This window comes from Schistocerca nitens, chromosome 2 (genome assembly GCF_023898315.1).
Source record: "Schistocerca nitens isolate TAMUIC-IGC-003100 chromosome 2, iqSchNite1.1, whole genome shotgun sequence".
Lineage (NCBI taxonomy): Eukaryota > Metazoa > Arthropoda > Insecta > Orthoptera > Acrididae > Schistocerca > Schistocerca nitens.
In genome coordinates this window covers 291,799,287-291,821,011 of record NC_064615.1, presented here as the reverse complement: position 1 = coordinate 291,821,011, position 21,725 = coordinate 291,799,287, and the positions used below count along the sequence as shown (strand labels likewise).

Below are 21,725 nucleotides of genomic sequence, written 5' to 3'. Positions count from 1 at the left end.
GTTAACAAGACTCAGTTCATTCAATTTCAAACATCAAACAAAAAACTGGAAAATATTAAAATAAAATGTGGAGAAAAAAAAGAAATATTGAGAACTGAGTATTCCAGCTCCCTGAGATTACACATTAACAACACTCCAAACTCTCTAAACTGAGCAGTTCACATCACTGACCTATTTAAAAGACTGAATTTGGCAGCATTTGCCATTTGCTCAATTTCATCTGTTTGTGACTTAGAAACAATCAAAGCTGCACACTTTGGATATTTCCATTCACTTATGACATTTCGCACCATCTTCTGGGGAAATGAGTCATGGGCAGTTTTTATTGCACAGAAGAGAGTCATCAGAATTACAGGTAGAGGGCACCATAGGTGCTCCCGCAGAAACTGGAGATCTTTGCCATGCCATGCCAATACATTTTTTCACTAATGTGCTTGTTATAACCTTTAATCACCAATAAATGTGTGGATATTCAAACACACTCACTTAGAAACAATAGCTGGTTACATGATAACAACTCAGTATCTCTTATTCGACTGCCGTGCCGTGACGTGCGACCAGCGCCGTTTGTAGCTAGGTGGCACTCCCGTGCTCAGCCGAGTTGATGAGCGCCTCTATTGCCGTTTGCGCGAACTGTCGTGGCGGCACTGTAAATGTCGTGGCACTGTCACAACACTTTTCCCCCCTTGAAAAAAAAACACTCACTTCCTTGGAGACATGGACAGTGCGGAGACATCCATGGCCTCTTGTGAGGCCCCGAGAAGATCCTGCGGCGAGACACGAGAGTATGGTCGAAAATGTCCAGGACGGAAGCTCGTGCGTGGAACGTGCCTCCTGGACAAGATGATGGGTGAAAACTCCGGAGCAGCATCCATAGGTGTCGTGGACCTGGGGGTGTGCTCCAGCGAGATGGGTCCCGGAGAAGGCAGCGTCGCGACTGGGGCCGGTTCCGGCGTACTTGGAAGCGGTAGCGACGTCGGCTGCAGCGACACGTACGGTAGATCGGCAGCAGCGACAGGACTGGCGTCTCGGGCTGGTGGAGGCGAAGGAAGGGGCGGTGGCACCGGCGTGGCCACCACTCGTGGGCGCATCTGGTCGTAATGGCGAACAACCATGCCGTCGTCCGTACGTATTTCATAAAGCCGGCGGCCGCGAAGAGCCTTGACCACCCCTGGAATCCATTTAGGGCGAGATCCATACCCTCGTGCCCACAAGTCGGCGCCCACCAAGTATTTTCCCACACTAGGGGACACAGCACAAGGCCTGACAGGGTGAAGCAGGTGCAGTAGAGTGCGCAGTTGGCGGCCATGCAAGAGTTCAGCAGGGCTGCGATCACCCAGAGGCGTGAAGCGATAAGAACTCAGAAATTGCAGCAGAGCGTCATCTGTGGAAAAATCACTAAGGAATTTTTTCATCTGGCTTTTGAAAGTGCGGACAAGGCGCTCGACCTCCCCATTCGATTGTGGATGGAAGGGCGGTGCTGTAACATGATGAATCCCTTGTCCAGGACAAAAATCACAGATGGCCTGCGAAGAGAACTGAGGGCCATTGTCCGTGACGATCGTGGATGGAAGACCTTTTAGCACAAAGATTTTGGACAAAGCCAGCGTCGCCGCCGCAGTGGTGGGCGACGGACATTGAACAACAAACGGAAACTTCGAGAAGGCGTCAATCAACAGTAGCCAATAAGTGCTGAGGAAGGGGCCAGCAAAGTCAGCGTGCACCCGTTCCCATGGCTGCACCGGATCAGGCCACGGAGAGGGCATTGTACGAGGTTCAGCCAGTTGTGAAGCACACTGACCACACGCAGCAACCATGCGGGCGATGTCCGAATCAATACCGGGCCTATAAATGTGCCTGCAGGCCAGGGACTTAGTCCGAGAAATACCCCAATGGCCTTCATGCAACAGTTTGAGAACATCTTTGCGAAGAGAGGCTGGCACCATGACCCATGGAGGTGCGCCATCCGTGGCCAGAAGAACAACACCATCATGAACTGACGAAGGCGCAAGGCACGGTAGTTGCGAAGGGGATCCGATGCCCAGCCCTTGGTCCTGTCCGGCCAACCCCGTTGAACAAAACCGATCACCTGACGCAGGACCGGGTCCCGCGCAGTAGCCGACGCGACCTGCGAACCTGTAAGTGGAAAACCCTCGACTGCACGACGTTCTTCCTCATCAACGTGGAAACAGAGTAGTTCATCACGATCGAAAACCGGGTCGGGGCCCATCGGCAATCGCGACAATGTGTCAGCATTGGCGTGCTGGGGCGTGGGGCGATAGTGAATCTCATAGTGAAAACGAGACAAGTATAAGGCCCAACATTAAAGGCGGTGAGCTGCCTTATCCGGAAGCGACGCCGATGGGCTGAACAGAGAGACCAGCGGCTTGTGGTCGGTGATGAGGTGAAACTTAGAACCATACAAAAAAACACTGAACTTTTTTAGAGCATAAATGATAGCGAGCGCCTCCTTTTCGATTTGAGAGTAACGCCGTTGCGCATCGTTGAGGGTCTTGGAAGCATAGGCGATGGGTCATTCCGACCCATCCTCATACCAATGGGCGAGAACAGCCCCTAGGCCATACTGTGACGCGTCAGTCGCCAGAACCAAGTGCTGACCCGAACGGAATGTGGCAAGACAAGGCGCCGACTGCAAATGAGCCTTCAGGCGGACAAAAGCCTGCTCACACTCATCGGACCAACAGAAAGGGACGTTTTTGCATAACAGCTGATGCAGAGGATGACCTACCGCCGCCGCGGATGGAATGAATTTGTGATAATAAGCAATCTTGCCTAGAAACGCCTGAAGTTCTTTGCCCGTAGACGGCCGGGGTAGAGCGTTAATGGCCGCAACGTGCTCACATAGAGGACGTATACCCTCATGGGACAAGTGGAAACCAAGATACACAATGGAGGGTTGGAAGAACTGTGACTTGTCCAGATTACACCTCAACCCAGCCGAATGCAAAACCTGAAACAGGGAACGCAAATTGCGAAGGTGCTCCTCAGTGGAGGCCCCCGTGACAACAATGTCATCCAGATAGTTTATGCAGCCGGGAACAGAAGCCGTGAGCTGTTCCAAAAACCGCTGAAAAATGGCCGGCGCGCTAGCAACGCCAAATGGTAACTGCTGGTACTGATACAACCCACAAGGAGTGTTGATGACGAGAAATTCCTTGGAAGAAGCATCCAACGGCAACTGATGGTACGTCTCCGATAAGTCAAGTTTGAAAAAGAACTGGCCCCCAGCGAGCTTGGTAAATAACTCCTCAGGACGGGGAAGAGGGTAAGTGTCAATGAGGCTCTGAGCATTGACAGTGGCTATAAAATCACCACACAATCGCAGACTCCCGTTTGGTTTAGAAACCACCATGATGGGCGATGCCCATTCACTGGAGGTAACAGGAAGGAGAATCCTTGAAGCTGTTAACCTGTCTATCTCAGCCTTGACAGTTGCACGCAACACCACCGGAATAGGGCGTGCCCGGAAAAACTTAGGGCGAGCTGTAGGTTTAAGAGTAATGTGGGCTTCAAAATCCTTGGCACGACCCAGACCAGCAGAGAACACGGACGAAAATTCAGAACACAATCCATCCAGCTGCTGATATGGAATATCCTCAGATATGAGGTGCACATCATCATCAATGGAGAACCCGAATAACTGGAAAGCATCATAACCGAACAGGTTTTCAGTGCCCGCATGATCCACCACATAAAACGTGAGGGGCCTAACAACAGACTTGTAGGCAGTGGAAGCATCAAACTGGCCAATGATGGGAATTTTCTGTTTATTATAAGTTCTCAGATTTCGCATAACTGGAGACAAGGGAGGGGAGCCCAACTCCAAATACATGAGAGAATGAATGAGAGTTACTGCAGAGCCAGTATCCACTTGCATGCGAATGTCTTTATCCAGAACACGAACGGTAACAAACAACTTATTTGTTTGAGAAAGCACACAGATAACATCCATGTCCGATGCCTCGTCCTCGTCGACAGGAACTTTAGGGGACTGACACACAGAAGCAATGTGGCCTTTTTTCCTACAGGAATTACATGTGGCCCAACATTTTGGACACATGGCCCTGTCATGCTTTACGAAACACATGGACAAGAAGGAAGTGTGGAACGAACCTGCATCAGTGGTTGCTGTTTTCGCTGCGAGCATTGCGGCCCAACGCGACGTTGTTTACGTGAGTGAACCGCCACCACATCTTCGTTCTTCTGTGAAACAGGCAAATTGTCCATGTCGAAAGTTGACTGTACAACGCCTACATCACACCACGCGTCTATTTGCGCGCCAGCAGCGTGAGACACTTTAAAGGATTGAGCGATGCTTAGAACTTCCGACAACGACGGGTTTGGCAGTTGTAGGGCATGTTGCCGAACTTCTTTATCAGGAGCAAGCCGTAGAATAGCATCCCTAACCATTGAATCAGCATAAGAGTCATGATGAGTGTCCGTGACAAACTGACATTTCCTACTCAGACCGTGTAGTTCCGCCGCCCAAGCCCGGTAAGATTGATGGGGCTGTTTACGACACCGGTAGAACGCCACGCGGGCGGCAACGACATGGGTGTTTTTCGGTAATAGTTAGACAATAAGTCACACATTTCTTGGAAGGACAGAGAGGCAGGTTCCCGCAGAGGAGCTAACTGAGATAGCAGCTGATAGATCCGTGGGGAAATCCAAGATAGAAATAACAACTTACACATAGGAGCGTTGACAACGCCAAAAGCCAAGAAGTGTTGCTGCAAGCGCTTCTCATAATCCTCCCAGTCTTCAGCGGCCTCGTCGTAAGGAGGGAATGGAGGCGGAGAAGAGGACGACAGACGATGAGTAATTGACGTCGACAACACCTGAATAGCAGCTGTCAGCTGTGTTTGTTGTTCAATGAGCGCTTGCATAAGCTGTTCCATGTCTGCCCTGTCACGAACACACAAATCCACAACGCAGTGAAAATATCCCATCCTCGTTGCCAAAAAGTGTTATAACCTTTAATCACCAATAATTGCGTGGATATTCAAACACACTCACTTAGAAACAATAGCTGGTTACATGATAACAACTCAGTATCTCTTATTCGACTGCCGTGCCGTGACGTGTGGCCGGCGCCGTTTGTAGCTAGGTGGCGCTCCCGCGCTCAGCCGAGTTGCGGAGCGCCTCTATCGCCGTTTGCGCGTACTGTCGTGGCGGCACTGTAAATGTCGTGGCACTGTCACAACAGTGCTTTGTAAACAATAATCATAAAATGTACAGGGCACACAGTGAATACCTTGATCATGATACAAGAGGCAAACAAGATCTTCTCAAAGATATAAAAAAATTTCAGATTGGCACACAGGGGAGTACATTATTCAAGAATAAAACTATACAACAAAATTCCAGCTCATGTTAAATCAGTCATTGGGAATAACACTAAATTCAAAAAGCAGCTAAGACTTTATCTTTTGAATAGTTCTTTCTATTCTTTACAGGAGTTTTTCACAATGTGTAATAATTAGCAAAATGTATTTAATTTTAAGCATTCCTATAAGAAATTACTATGTAGCACTGGTGTATCAATTCTGACAATGCTTTTTTATGTGAATTAGAATGTAAGCCTTATAATTAGTTCGTGTAACTAACATTAAGACTATAATCAATGTTATTTGAACACTTGTACCATCCTTTAGATTGTAAGTCTCATGACCATTTAAATATGGTTATTATTGTAATAATCTAACACATTCTATATCCTAGCAATACACTTGTGTCAACAATCCATGGAACTTGAAAGTAAAAAAATAAAACAAATAAATAAATCCCTCTATAACAGGTGAGATGTTGAGCTCATAAAGAGGATCAGGTGTTGGTATTATATACTATATAGCTTTGAGAGAAAGTTTTTCCACAAAAGAAAACATGAAGGAAGAAATATAGTGTGTAAGTGCTATGTGAAATGACAGATATTTCTCATCATCATCATTATTATTATTATTTATTTGTGTTGTACTTTTTACTAAACCCATATTCTGTGGTACGTAAGTAATCCTTCAATGTATGGAATGTATTTCTGAACAGGTACTTTTTAACTACCCTTTCAAATAAGTTTGTTTTAGCAATTTCTTTAATTTCCTTTAGCAGTTTATTGTACAGTTTTATACCTTCGTGGAATATGCTGTTTTGAGTTTTATGTTTATACATTACTGGAAATGTAAATTATGTCCAGATCTTGTTCCATTGTCATGGGCAGAGTAGTTTGTGCAGTAATTATCATATGTGTAGCTGATTGGTAAATGTGCTCACATAGTGCAGCTGTAATCTCCAATGTTATGAACAGATCTTTACAATGAGCTCAACTATATCCTTGGTGTAGTGAAGCAGGTTAAATCACTTAATAAAGGCACAACCTCTGGTCCAGACTGTATATCAGGCAGGTTTCCTTCAGAATGTGCTGATACAGTAGCTCCATATTCGACTTCATGTATTCGACTTCATGTATTCGACTTCATGTATTGGAAAATTCGACTCGTTCCACATCATTATGAAATATCGTATTCATGATCCATGGAACTAGTATTAATCTAATCTAATCTAATCTAATCCATACTAAGCAATCATATACAACCATTAACTCATCGAAAGATCCGTAAAGACTGGAAAGTTGCACAAGTTACACTAGTACCTGAGAAAGGAAAGAGGAGTAATCAGCTGAATTAAATCACTTAATAAAGGCACAGCTTCTGGTCCAGACTGTATATCAGGCAGGTTTCCTTCAGAATGTGCTGATACAGTAGCTCCATACTAAGCAATCATATACAACCATTAACTCATCGAAAGATCCGTAAAGACTGGAAAGTTGCACAAGTTACACTAGTACCTGAGAAAGGAAAGAGGTGTAATCAGCTGAATTAAATCACTTAATAAAGGCACAGCCTCTGGTCCAGACTGTATATCAGGCAGGTTTCCTTCAGAATGTGCTGATACAGTAGCTCCATACTAAGCAATCATATACAACCATTAACTCATCGAAAGATCCGTAAAGACTGGAAAGTTGCACAAGTTACACTAGTACCCGAGAAAGGGAAGAGGAGTAATAAGCTGAATTACAGACCCATATCTCTAATGTCAATTTGCAATAGGATTTTGGAATGTATAGCGTGTGTTTGACATTATTAATTACCTCAAAGAAAACAATATATTGGCTAATAGCACAGATTCAGAAAATATCATTCTTGTGAAACACAACTAGCTCTTTATTCTCAAGAAGTAATGAGTGCTATCAAAAGGGGACGTCAAATTGATTCCATATTTTTAGATTTCCAGAAGGCTTTTGTGCCATTCCTCTCAAGTGTTTTCTATTCAAACTGCTTGCTTACCGAGTCTCACCGCAGTTGTGTGACTACACTTGCGAGCACATGTCAGGAAGGTCGTAGTAATTAACGAAAAGTCATTGAGTAAAACAGTAGTAATATCTGGCATTCCCCAAAGAAGTTTTATATACCCTCTACTTTCCTGATCTACATAAACAACATGGGAGACAATCTGAGCAGCCCTCTTAGATTGTTTGCAGATGATGCTGTCATTTACTGTCTTGTTAAGTCACCAGAAGATGAAAGCCAATTACAAAATTATTTTTACAAGATACCTGTTTGGTACAATATGCGGAAACTGACTCTAAATATGAAAAGTGTAGTCTTCCAGGTGAGTAATAAAAGAAATCTGCTAAATTTTGGTTACACGATAAATAAAAAAAAAATCTAAAGGCTGTAAATTCAACTAAGTACTTAGGGATTACAATTACAAATAATTTTAATTGGAATGTTGAACCAAAGACTGTAATTTATTGGCAGAACACTATGAAAATTTAACAAGTGTATTAAAGAGATTGCATACACTATGCTTGTCCGCCCTTTCCTGGAGTATTACTGCGTGGTGGGAATCTGCATAGATGGGACTGCTAGAGGACATCAAAAAAGTTCAAAGAATGGCAGCACATTTTGTATTATTGTGAAACTGGGAAGAGAGTGCCACAGACATTACATGTGAATTGGGGTGGCAATCATTAAAAGAAGGACATTTCTCTTTCAGCAGGATCTTCTCGTGAAATTTCAGTCACCAACATTCTTCTCCGATTGTGAAAATATTCTGTTGGCACCCACCTACATAGCAAAAAGTGAGCATCATGATAAAATAAGAGAAAACAGAGCTCACACAGAAAGATTTAAGAGTTTGGTTTTCTAGCGCCCTGTTTGGGAGTGGAACGCTAGAGAAATAGTTTGAATGTGTTTCGATGAACGTCTGCTTGGCAGTTAATTGTGAAATGTAAATGTAGATGTAGATGTATTGCAAGGGCATGCTGATAAGTAGTGCCTCCAAATTTTTTACTGAAAACTCTATAAGCTTTTTAAATATAAAGAATTTATTAACATTCTACATTTTTTATTCTTCATGTCTACATATTTATTTCTCAACATAGTCACCCTGGCAACTAACACATTCCTCCCGACAAAAGACCAGTTTGTTGACACTGTCACTGTAGAATGTTTTACTTTGTTGACAGAGCCACAACCTCACCTCTGCTTGAACCACTTCTTCACTAGCAAACTGATGTACTCAAAGGTATTGTTTAAGTTTCAGAAATAGATGAAAATCAGATGGCGCCAAGTCAGAACTGTATGGAGGGTGATCAGTGACAATGAACCCAAGGTATTGCATTGTTGCAGAAGTCACAGTGCTCATGTGCATTCTGGTACTGTCATGCTGAAAGAGAGGGTGTTCCACGTGTGGATGAACTCTTTGAATTCAAAACTTGATTACAGCATGTTGTTTCTCAAGCACTGATGTTACATTACACACTGCCATGTTAAATGGTGCAATTTGGAGGCCTCTAGCGGCAGAGGGTTGCAACTTGCACCAACAAAGCAGAAAATGTGACCAAATATGCACATGTAATACCTCAACTGATATTGAGAACAGAACAAACAATTTGGAGAGATTACTTTTCAGCATGCCCTCACATTCTTATGGTCCTTTTCTGCAGATTGTGTTCATATTTTGTGCATTTCTTCCTCAGAAAAGAATACCATAGCTAAGAACTGATTGAACCTATGAGTAGTATGTAACTACTCATCACAAAGAGGAGGCATTGAGTCGCAGACAGGCACAATAAAAAATGAGTTCTAAGGTCTTAAGCTTTTGGCCACAAGGCCTTCATCAGAAATATAAAGTGTGGGACCACAACAACAACAACACACACACACACACACACACACACACACACCACACAAGCACAGCTCACACACAGCCACTGTCTCCTGCCCCTGTGGCCTGACTGGAGTAGCACTACAGTTTCTGTACCAATCTCCCCAATTTCTGCCAACTGTGACTACTAGAAGCTACGCTCCTTCAGGATGAAGTCTCTCTGTGCACTGTAACCAACAAAGATGGTTGGTTCTTCCATTCAGTGATCTATTTTGGCAATCACCTGGTGCCATTTTCCTGACAAACTATTGCAGTCTTCATTGTAACTCTCGAAAGAGGCCCTTGCGTGATACTATCAGCCAAGCCACTTGAATCAATGTCATGAAAGCAGATCCCGACTTTCCACGTGAGATGACATTTTCCCAGGTTTAATTAACAGCTATGAAATGATAAATCATTGTTAGATATACCATCAACTACAAATGTGTTGTTGTTGTAATCTTCAGTCCTGAGACTGGTTTGATGCAGCTCTCCATGCTGTTTTATCCTGTGCAAGCTTCTTCATCTCCCAGTACCTACTGCAACCTACATCCTTCTGAATCTGCTTAGTGTATTCATCTCTTGGTCTCCCTCTACGATTTTTACACTCCACGCTGCCCTCCAATACTAAATTGGTGATCCCTTGATGCCTCAGAACATGTCCTACCAACCGATCCCTTCTTCTGGTCAATTTGTGCCACAAACTTCTCTTCTCCCCAATCCTATTCAATACTTCCTCATTAGTTATGTGATCTACCCATCTAATCTTCAGCATTCTTCTGTAGCACCACATTTCGAAAGCTTCTATTCTCTTCTTGTCCAAACTATTCATCGTCCATGTTTCACTTCCATACATGGCTACACTCCATACAAATTCTTTCAGAAATGACTTCCTGACACTTAAATCTATACTCGATGTTAACAAATTTCTCTTCTTCAGAAACGCTTTCCTTGCCATTACCAGTCTACATTTTATATCCTCTCTACTTCGACCATCATCAATTATTTTGCTCCCCAAATAGCAAAACTCCTTTACTACTTTAAGTGTCTCATTTCCTAATCTAATTCCCTCAGCATCACTCGACTTAATTCGACTACATTCCGTTATCCTCATTTTGCTTTTGTTGATGTTCATCTTATATCCTCCTTTCAAGACACTATCCATTCCGTTCAACTGCTCTTTCAAGTTCTTTGCTGTCTCTGACAGAATTACAATGTCATCGGCGAACCTCAAAGTTTTTATTTCTTCTCCATGGATTTTAATACCTACTCCGAATTTTTCTTTTGTTTCCTTTACTGCTTGCTCAATATACAGATTGAATAACACCGGGGAGAGACTACAACCCTGTCTCACTCCATTCCCAACCACACCTTCCCTTTCATGTCCCTCGACTCTTATAACTGCCATCTGGTTTCTGTACAAATTGTAAATAGCCTTTCGCTCCCTGTATTTTAACCCTGCCACCTTCAGAATTTGAAAGAGAATATTCCAGTCAACATTGTCAAAAGCTTTCTCTAAGTCTACAAATGCTAAAAACGTAGGTTTGCCCTTCCTTAATCTAGCCGGGCGGGAACTACTCAAGAGGATGTCATTATCAGGAGAAAGAAAACTGGCGTTCTACGGATCGGAGCATGGAATGTCAGATCCCTTAATCAGGCAGGTAGGTTAGAAAATTTGAAAAGGGAAATGGATAGGTTAAAGTTAGATATAGTGGGAATTAGTGAAGTTCGGTGGCAGGAGGAACAAGACTTCTGGTCAGGTGACCACAGGGTTATAAACACAAAGTCAAATAGGGGTAATGCAGGAGTAGGTTTAGTAACGAACAGGAAAATAGGAGCTACTACAAACAGCTTAGTGAACGCATTATTGTGGCCAAGATAGATACGAAGCCCACACCTACTACAGTAGTACAAGTTTATATGCCAACTAGCTCTGCAGATGACGAAGAAATTGAAGAAATGTATGATGAAATAAAAGAAATTATTCAGATAGTGAAGGGTGACGAAAATTTAATAGTCATGGGTGACTGGAAATCGAGTGTAGGAAAAGGGAGAGAAGGAAACGTAGTAGGTGAATATGGATTGGGGCTAAGAAATGAAAGAGGAAGCCGCCTGGTAGAATTTTGCACAGAGAACAACTTAATCATAGCTAACACTTGGTTTAAGAATCATGATAGAAGGTTGTATACATGGAAGAACCCTGGAGATACTAAAATGTATCAGATAGATTATATAATGGTAAGACAGAGATTTAGGAACCAGGTTTTAAATTGTAAGACATTTCCAGGGGCAGATGTGGACTCTGACCACAATCTATTGGTTATGAACTGTAGATTAAAACTGAAGAAACTGCAAAAAGGTGGGAATTTAAGGAGATGGGACCTGGATAAGCTGAAAGAACCAAAGGTTGTACAGAGTTTCAGGGAGAGCATAAGGGAACAATTGACAGGAATGGGGGAAAGAAATACAGTAGAAGAAGAATGGGTAGCTTTGAGGGATGAAGTAGTGAAGGCAGCAGAGGATCAAGTAGGTAAAAAGATGAGGGCTAGTAGAAATCCTTGGGTAACAGAAGATATATTGAATTTAATTGATGAAAGGAGAAAATATAAAAATGCAGTAAATGAAGCAGGCAAAAAGGAATATACACGTCTCAAAAATGAGATCGACAGGAAGTGCAAAATGGCTAAGCAGGGATGGCTAGAGGACAAATGCAAGGATGTAGAGGCTTGTCTCACTAGGGGTAAGATAGATACTGCCTACAGGAAAATTAAAGAGACCTTTGGAGGGAAGAGAACCACTTGTATGAATATCAAGAGCTCAGATGGCAACCCAGTTCTAAGCAAAGAAGGGAAGGCAGAAAGGTGGAAGGAGTATATAGAGGGTCTATACAAGGGCGATGTACTGACAAAACTCTACCATCTTGTGAGCAAGATGTATGAAACAGGCAAAATACCCTCAGACTTCAAGAAGAATATAATAATTCCAATCTCAAAGAAAGCAGGTGTTGACAGATGTGAGAATTACCGAACAATCAGTTTAATAAGCCACAGCTGCAAAATACTAACACGAATTCTTTACAGACAAATGGAGAAACTAGTAGAAGCGGACCTCGGGGAAGATCAGTTTGGATTCCGTAGAAATGTTGGAACACGTGAGGTAATACTGACCTTACGACTTATCTTAGAAGAAAGATTAAGGAAAGGCAAACCTACGTTTTTAGCATTTGTAGACTTAGAGAAAGCTTTTGACAATGTTGACTGGAATACTCTCTTTCAAATTCTAAAGGTGGCAGGGGTAAAATACAGGGAGCGAAAGGCTATTTACAATTTGTACAGAAACCAGATGGCAGTTATGAGTCGAGGGACATGAAAGGGAAGCAGTGGTTGGGAAGGGAGTAAGACAGGTTTGTAGCCTCTCCCCGATGTTATTCAATCTGTATATTGAGCAAGCAGTAAAGGAAACAAAAGAAAAATTCGGAGTAGGTATTAAAATCCATGGAGAAGAAATAAAAACTTTGAGGTTCGCCGATGACATTGTAATTCTGTCAGAGACAGCAAAGGACTTGGAAGAGCAGTTGAACGGAATGGATGGTGTCTTGAAAGGAGGATATAAGATGAACATCAACAAAAGCAAAACGAGGATAATGGAATGTAGTCGAATTAAGTCGGGTGATGCTGAGGATATTAGATTAGGAAATGAGACACTTAAAGTAGTAAAGGAGTTTTGCTATTTGGGGAGCAAAATAACTGATGATGGTCGAAGTAGAGAGGATATAAAATGTAGACTGGCAATGGCAAGGAAAGCGTTTCTGAAGAAGAGAAATTTGTTAACATCGAGTATAGATTTAAGTGTCAGGAAGTCATTTCTGAAAGTATTTGTATGGAGTGTAGCCATGTATGGAAGTGCAACATGGACGGTAAATAGTTTGGACAAGAAGAGAATAGAAGCTTTCGAAATGTGGTGCTACAGAAGAATGCTGAAGATTAGATGGGTAGATCACATAACTAAGGAGGAAGTACTGAATAGGATTGGGGAGAAGAGGAGTTTGTGGCACAACTTGACCAGAAGAAGGGATTGGTTGGTAGGACATGTTCTGAGGCAGCAAGGGATCACCAATTTAGTATTGGAGGGCAGCGTGGAGGGTAAAAATCGTAGGGGGAGACCAAGAGATGAATACACTAAGCAGATTCAGAAGGATGTAGGTTGCAGTAGGTACTGGGAGATGAAGAAGCTTGCACAGGATAGAGTAGCATGGAGAGCTGCATCAAACTAGTCTCAGGACTGAAGACCACAACAACAACAACAACAACAACAACAACAATCTAGCTTCTAAGATAAGTCGTAAGGTCAGTATTGCCGCACGTGTTCCAACATTTCTACGGAAACCAAACTGATCTTCCCCGAGGTCGACTTCTACTAGTTTTTCGATTCGTCTGTAAAGAATTCGCGTTAGTATTTTGCAGCTGTGACTTATTAAACTGATAGTTTGGTAATTTTCACATCTGTCAACACCTGCTTTCTTTGGGATTGGAATTATTATATTCTTCTTGAAGTCTGAGGGTATTTCGCCTGTTTCATACATCTTGCTCACCAGATGGTAGAGTTTTGCCAGGGCTGGCTCTCCCAAGGCCGTCAGTAGTTCCAATGGAATGTTGTCTACTCTGGGAGCCTTGTTTCGACTCAGGTCTTTCAGTGCTCTGTCAAACTCTTCACACAGTATCGTATCTCCCATTTCATCTTCATCCACATCCTCTTCCATTTCCATAATATTGTCCTCAAGTACATTGCCCTTGTATAGACCCTCTATATACTCCTTCCACCTTTCTGCTTTCCCTTCTTTACTTAGAACTGGGTTTCCATCTGAGTTCTTGATGTTCATACAAGTGGTTCTCTTATCTCCAAAGGTCTCTTTAATTTTCCTGTAGGCAGTATCTATCTTACCCCTAGTGAGACAAGCCTCTACATCCTTACATTTTGCACATCCTGTCGATTCATTTTTGAGACGTTTGTATTCCTTTTTGTCTGCTTCATTTACTGCATTTTTATATTTTCTCCTTTCATCAATTAAATTCAGTATTTCATCTGTCACCCAAGGATTTCTACTAGCCCTCGTCTTTTTACCTACTTGATCCTCTGCTGCCTTCACTACTTCATCCCTCAAAGCTACCCATTCTTCTTCTACTGTATTTCTTTCCCCCATTCCTGTCAATTGTTCCCTTATGCTTTCCCTGAAACTCTGTACAATCTCTGGTTTCGTCAGTTTATCCAGGTCCCATCTCCTTAGATTCCCACCTTTTTGCAGTTTCTTCAGTTTTAATCTACAGGTCATAACCAATAGATTGTGGTCAGAGTCCACATCTGCCCCTGGAAATGTCTTACAATTTAAAACCTGGTTCCTAAATCTCTGTCTTACCATTGTATAATCTATCTGAAACCTGTCAGTATCTACAAATATTGCATCCAAATTAAAATCCTAAAAATGACAATTTAATCATGTTGCACACACAGTACCTCTAGATATACAGTTTTATTCCTGGCATAAAATTATAGGAACAGTTTTCTAAAATGTATACAAAGTTGACACAGTGTGGCAGTAACAATGAACAGAGTTTGATACAATGCCTCAAGGTTGTGATAAAACAACAGAATGTACTGTGACCAACAAAAGAATCAACAAGCGTCACTAGATGTTGAAGTAGGCAGTAATTTGTTTTTAGTTGTAAAAATGATGAAAATTTCACAGAATTTAAAGAGATTCAAAGAAGTTACATAGTTAAAATCATTTCCCATTTCTCCTATGTAAGTAAAAGTGTAGAGTGGGACTGTACTGTGAAAGCAAAATGTGTCCGAGAATACAAAACAGTCATCTGTGGTCACCTGTCACCCTGACAGTGTTGCTACCATAACTCCTCTGAGTTTCATTACTGAACATAGTATACATATATTAAACATTGTAAATGTTCAGGAATAACTTGGTTATATAGCTTAAAAACTGAATATTATTTCTAAAATAATAAGAAACAAATCTTCAGTTTGCATATATCTTGCTTTGAATTCTAACTGAAATCAGAATAATCATTTGTGACTTCTACTGGTACAACAATTACAACAGTTACAGTTGCAACCATGATAAAAATAATGTTCTTGCTATAGTAAAAATCAGTTAAGGTAAATAATTTTCACCTAGAAATCTGAGAGAGAGCTTTTGATGGCATGAAATCACTGCCCTGTAGAGTTTTTGCTTAATGCATTAAATATTTCTGTTATTAAATAGAGTTATCCTAGAAATCATGTCTAATGCATAAGTGTCATCACATATAACTTACCGAATATTTTGCTGGAAGACGCTCTGAGCACTAGCAGCATGAAAAAGAAAAAAAAAATGTTACAAGTCTCCAAAATTTAAATAAAGGAAAGCAAACCTTACAAACAATGGAAGGGGTCATGATCGGGAGGGGGGTTGTTATAAATCTTAGAAGATGAGAAAGCCAAAATCTGAAGTTAATCTCCATTTAAGACGAAAAAATTGCATTACTACATATAAATTAAAATTATATGAAGATACACACCACACTCCTCTTATAATAAGCTGAAACATTTGTACATTTATTATTATTATTAAACCACAAAGAAATAATAGATGTACAAGTCTTACACAGAGGAAAAGGGGCTAAACTCAGCCATTTACAAATTCTAGAAATTTAAAACAAAGAAAAAACAGATTTGTATATCCCCATACCTATGATGAAACAAGCAAACACAATTGAATTATTCACCTCTTTTAGATGATATCACAACTCTGAGATAGAAGTAAAACTTTGGGGTCTCAATCCATCGGTAGATAAAAAGTTCTAGGCTGATGCACAACTTTATTCCTATACATGTTTTCTCATGTTAGTGTAATTGCTGTATTGTGTAATTTCAAAAGTAATTTGTCAAAAAATAGTCGCTGAAGTAATTTTACATAAAGCCAAGGATCAGCAAATCGTGTTTACCTTAGCGTTTTCATGTGTGGGATTCAGTAATATGCTTGAAAATTGCCTTATAGCCCAAAACCATTTCTTTTAGTTAATTTACAATGTTTCACCAATAACCCACAGTTGATTCAATTAAAATAATGCTCCTCCTCTTATAAACCATTTTCATTCTAATCCTACCTTATTTTTCATTTCTGAATACAAGCTGGCACAGCGCTTACTACTTTACCATGTTTCACCTCCTATGCTATCACCAAACATCACTTTCTTCTCTTAGCCAAGGGCCTTAGTAATCTACTCCCCCTCTAAACATCAACCAGGACAGATATATTGTTCACTTTGGTGTAAAGGATCGTACAGCCACATCACGCATCTTGAGTCAGGAAATGGGTTTGTTTTCAGCATGGCAAGTATCTACATGGACAGTGCGATGTTGTCTGGAACACGCGAACTGTCAACACAGCAATAACTATTTTGGTCGAAAAAAGAAGCCCTAATAACTGGAACAATGGGAAGTACGATCTGCTATGGATTGAACGGTGGTTTATAGAGTGTAGATGTACGTGTGCATGTACAGTGCTTTCATCGCTGTAATACAAGCACTGCGACAGGTGTGATGGTATGGTGTGCCTTCGGGTGCATAACACAATTACCTCCAGTTTGTGGTGCCTGTAATCTGGAATACAGCTGTTAAATTTCTGATAACTGAAGGCTAGTGGCTATGCACTATCTTCAGAGTCTCTGTGGCATTATCTTTAAAGTCAGTAGTAATGTTAACAAGACCCTGTAATGGAATGATGAGACAAGGACTGTGAAAGGTTAGAGGGGGAACCACTGGTTTTAGGCACAAAGGAATCTAGTACAGGCATGATTCATGAGACATGTAATAATGAGATAGGTAGTAAAGAACTGCATTGGTGTTTATTGAAATTTGTGGGAATTACAACAAGTGAACATCAGACCAATAAGGAAGCCACTGGAAAGCCTGAATGGATACACTTGATACAAGACCAAGCTTTTATAAATGAATTATTTACTCGGAAGCTCTGCTTTACATGCATTTAGAAGTGGGCCCAAATATGTAAGTCACACTAAGTAAATTGTGCATCACGACTACATTATAACATGTTTAGTGACCAGTAAGTGGAACAAAAGGTCATGAGTTAAGTAATATGATTTTTGATGATAGTAAACCATTTCTCGTTTGTCTGTACTGAGATGTTATTGTGGACAAAAGTTTATGGTGTATGGTTATAGATTTGCTCCTCTAATAATGCATGTTCAGATGATTGATGGCTCATTTCCTATTCAATGTTAAACTAGTCCCTTCTGTTCTGCCATCATAGTGTTATTGGGCAATGTTAAGAGTTACAGGTCATACACAATTCTGTAGTTTTTGGTTTATTTACTCTGAATGCATGATTTTTACGAGTGCCTTAAGGTAAAGTTTGTGGCCACATAATAATCTTGTGGTCAAAACCAAAGAACATAAAAATGGCCATGAATTATCAAAACATTTTCTGATAGAATTTTTTGGTTGTAATATATGTTATATCAGACCTTGGAATGCATTATTACACTGAGATCAACTGATTTGCTACAATGTATGTTATGAAAGATACGTATGTTTTTACCATCAAAATTTTCTGTTCCATGCCATTTCTACTTACTACACTCACATAAGTGGTCATACAACTATGTGAAGCATACCAAAAGGAAGATATTATTGTATACTTTGTGAAAGAACTACAGTTTGGCTGCAATTTAACAAAATAATTTTTGATCAATTGTTAAGACAGAAAATATTAGGAAACAGAAAAACACTGGTTACAAGCAGCATGATATCCTGAATACTTTTTCAATGTTCTTTTATATGCACTGTATGCATATTGATGTCCACAGGTTGTTAATATATTTACAGTGATGTTCAAAGACACAACATGTGTTAATCTTTTCCTGATATCCCGCAACTCACGTGTGGACACTTTCTGATTTATACCTCGTTCTCTTGCAAATGAAGGTACCCTTTCTACTTGAGACCTGCAGTATCCAGGTCTACTTTCTGTTTTTCCTATTCAGTTTTCTCACTCTTCTTTTCCTGCAATGACTAAATATGAAGCAGACAGCTGTTCAGAAAGTTTGACCTGACTGTGTCACAAATTTTTCTCTGTCTCATAAACTAACATGATTATTATTATTCACAGTGGAGAATTCAAATTAGGATTTAAATCAGCCTGTACTGACCTTTGTGGCTGCCATTAGCTGTTCCCAGTGTCGCTCTCTTATTGCGGGATTCTGTAATTCTGTCACAGCCCTGAGAGAGGTCATCAAATTCTTCAGAGTAGCCTCAAGACCTACATAGGCATCCCAGGATCGCATTTCCTTATCGAGACCTATATGAAAAATTATCACAGTACCTTAACATGAAAGAAGGTGGGTGTCTGTGAGAAAATACCACACAGGAAAATAAACATGAATTCCTTATTATATAATTATTCTCTTTTCTTTTCCTATTCTATGTGTATACAGGGCTTGGTATTAGAACTGTTAGTGCAATCTGATATACAAACTGAATTTACTACAATTATTCCCTATAATACAAGATAAAGTAATAATAGTTCCAAGGCAGCATCTTATTTACAGCAATGGAGCTGGCATGAAGTTCAACTTGCCAATTATAAGGCAGCAACACTCTATAGAGAAATACAAAGTAATGGCATTCAGAGAAATATGTTCAGTAAGATATAAAACTGTTATATCTAATAACTCATTTAGATGAGTTTTACAGTTGAGAAATTTGGTATATGGCATAAATTAAAATGAAAAACACATCATTTAATAAGTAAATATGTTCGTAAACGGTCTACCTGACGGGAGGCCCTAACCATACGACATTTCCATTTTTTACCCTCTACAGAATAATAATAAAAAAAAAAACAATGAAAGAAAAGTGTGTTCAAAACTGTAAAATTATTACAGTTTCAAAACTGCTTCTATGAAACATTAACGATTTTCAGATTTGATAAAGACAAACTTCGGGTGGCAGTGATGAAATCTCTGAGAAATTGCCCATGAATGGTGATGTTCTGGGTTCAAGTTTTAGTCCAATATACAGTTTTATGGTAAGTCTCTACAAGAAGTGTTACTGTGAGACAAAAAACTAGAGAAATTATTTGTAAGGGAAGAATTCAACATTTTTCTTTCCATAAATAACTTTACAAAACAGTAAATTCTATGAATCTGTCATATCTATAAGTAAAGACTTCAGCATAGTAAAATAAGTTACTTATTGTGAGGGAAACATCTGGAGGCAACTTAATTTTTATACTTTATACCATAAGTTCATGAAAGAATAATAAGACTAAAATATTAAAAAAAAAGTTTGCTTTCTTATTTCAAAATTGATGTTACTAAACATTTCAATAGGTAGGTAATATCTGACTGAACAACTGGCTTTATCACTAAAGAAAAAGATATGTAGTGACTACTTTTCAGACTACATTCTCTTGTAAGCAATAAATTTCTCAGTTTCTCAACTTAGAGGTAATCGTGGCTACATCTGTAAGTGAATATTTTTTTCGACAGAAAATAATAAATGAAAGCTGATCAGATACAATGCTCAACCATTAAAGTGAATTCATATGACAATGAATTCTGATTTTAGATATCTGTAAAAGTGAGACAGGCATTTGCAGGTGGACAAGATAAATTATAGTTATTAACTCAGATCCATTAGGAATGATGTATATTTCAGATAAGACCATTAAAATGTTTGGAGGAAGAAGCATGTTTGTCTCTTATTGCACCTTCCTCTCTATCATAAAACAGCTATTATTCTCAGCTTGTAAGAAATATATATTTTTATGGAGAAAGCAAACAATGGAAAATCCATGATGGACTGTAACAACATTATGGAAAGGAATATTTTGATGGAGAAGCTTTTATACATTAACAGTAATTTAACAAGTTCTATTGCAGTCACAATTGCAGCTTCATACTAGTTACAAACATATTCCTACAATGCTTTTTTCAGTATTAACAACTGTGATCTCAAATATCTTAAAGTGGAAACATGATCTTAAGCATACAGAAAACATCTGTATAACATGTAAACATTGGATACAATGTACTTGAGGTAGAAAGTTTACAATCAGTGTATATCACCTTATGATTTGTGACCATGAGATAAGTAGTTCTGATGTGAATATCATTACAGAATGACAGGTATTCAGTACACAATGAAGTGATTCATTTTAATGATTACTACGGAACAGAGGAAAACAAATAGATGGCGCAAGGAATACAACTGAGAGGAAGACATAATTATGATTGTAATGAAAATGAAATGGGAATTGCATGACATATGTAGCCAGATGAATTGATGATAGTTGACCAAGAAAGCTCCTTGGCAGGTTGTGAGAGACATGAGAAAACTGAGATTATGATGTAACAGGGTTGATGGATGACGTTAGAAAAGCATGCATAAATAACATAATAGTGTACCACCGAGGACCATGACGTCTGTAAGAGATCTTTATCCAGTGATGGATGTCAAATGGCTGATGATGATGTGTCAGAGTTTCCACCCAGAAATGAAGTAACATGATAACTACGAAAAAAGTTATTAAGACCATTGAAGAAGTGAGATCCAAGAAGCAAGTTACATAAGGTAATTGGTATTAAGTATATATAAGCTTAGAATACAATCACTCATACACAAACAGACACAAACACAAACACAAAGAAGAAAGTCAGGTCAGTTCCTAACAAAGAAACACACAGGTCCAGAATCTCTAGTTTTATTGTCTTGCTTGAGTATCCTTTTATTAACTGAATCATCAGACTGTGATTCCTGGTTTTGGTGAGTGAAACTTGAATTTTGACTAGGATGTAACTACTGCTCTTTTATTCAGTTTTTAGTTTTTTTTAATTTTTTAAATAAACTTTACACATTTGATAGTTCATTAAATTATACAAAAACAAACAAAGAAATTCAGTACAAATGTAATGAACTTTCAACTAAAATACATTAATTTTCCTGAAAAATTTTCATTAGCTTATAAAATACTCAATTTTCAACCACCAAATTTTCTTATCATTACACTACACCACATTACATAGCTACTGATAAGAGTATATGCAAAGCATTATAAATTCAGTTAGACTAATGCTCTGTAGCACTGTGACTACGTATGGTGCATTGTCCAAGACAAAACATTTAGGACGAATCACATATTGCGACAGTAACAGAACAAACAACACAGAATTGTACTACTAAGGAATAAGGGTAACTTGTTTTCTAAGAACTCAGATCACACACAAACAACACAAATCATTACAATTTGATCATGTGAGAAAAGCATCACATAGAAAAAGAACCAAAATGTTATATAAGCTGCACATCTCACATTGTATTTAGTTATATGTGTTTTAATATCTAGAAGAAATATGTACCAATGAGCACAAAAAGAGCAAAAAGAGAAAGGCAAAAGAAAATGGAAAATGACTGGCACAACTGTGTGA

General features: G+C 39.7%; 1 protein-coding gene across 1 annotated transcript in view; it reads right to left on the bottom strand.

Annotated features, from left to right (window-relative positions):
- Window positions 1-21,725, bottom strand: part of LOC126234993 (dynein beta chain, ciliary-like) — a 732,993-nt gene that overhangs the window by 287,218 nt on the left and 424,050 nt on the right. Inside the window, exons 28-29 of the mRNA XM_049943730.1 lie at window positions 18,447-18,595; window positions 15,552-15,581 (exon numbers count right to left, since the gene is read on the bottom strand). Of these exons, the coding sequence (XP_049799687.1) occupies window positions 15,552-15,581; window positions 18,447-18,595 (179 nt within the window). The remainder of the gene's footprint in view (window positions 1-15,551; window positions 15,582-18,446; window positions 18,596-21,725) is intronic.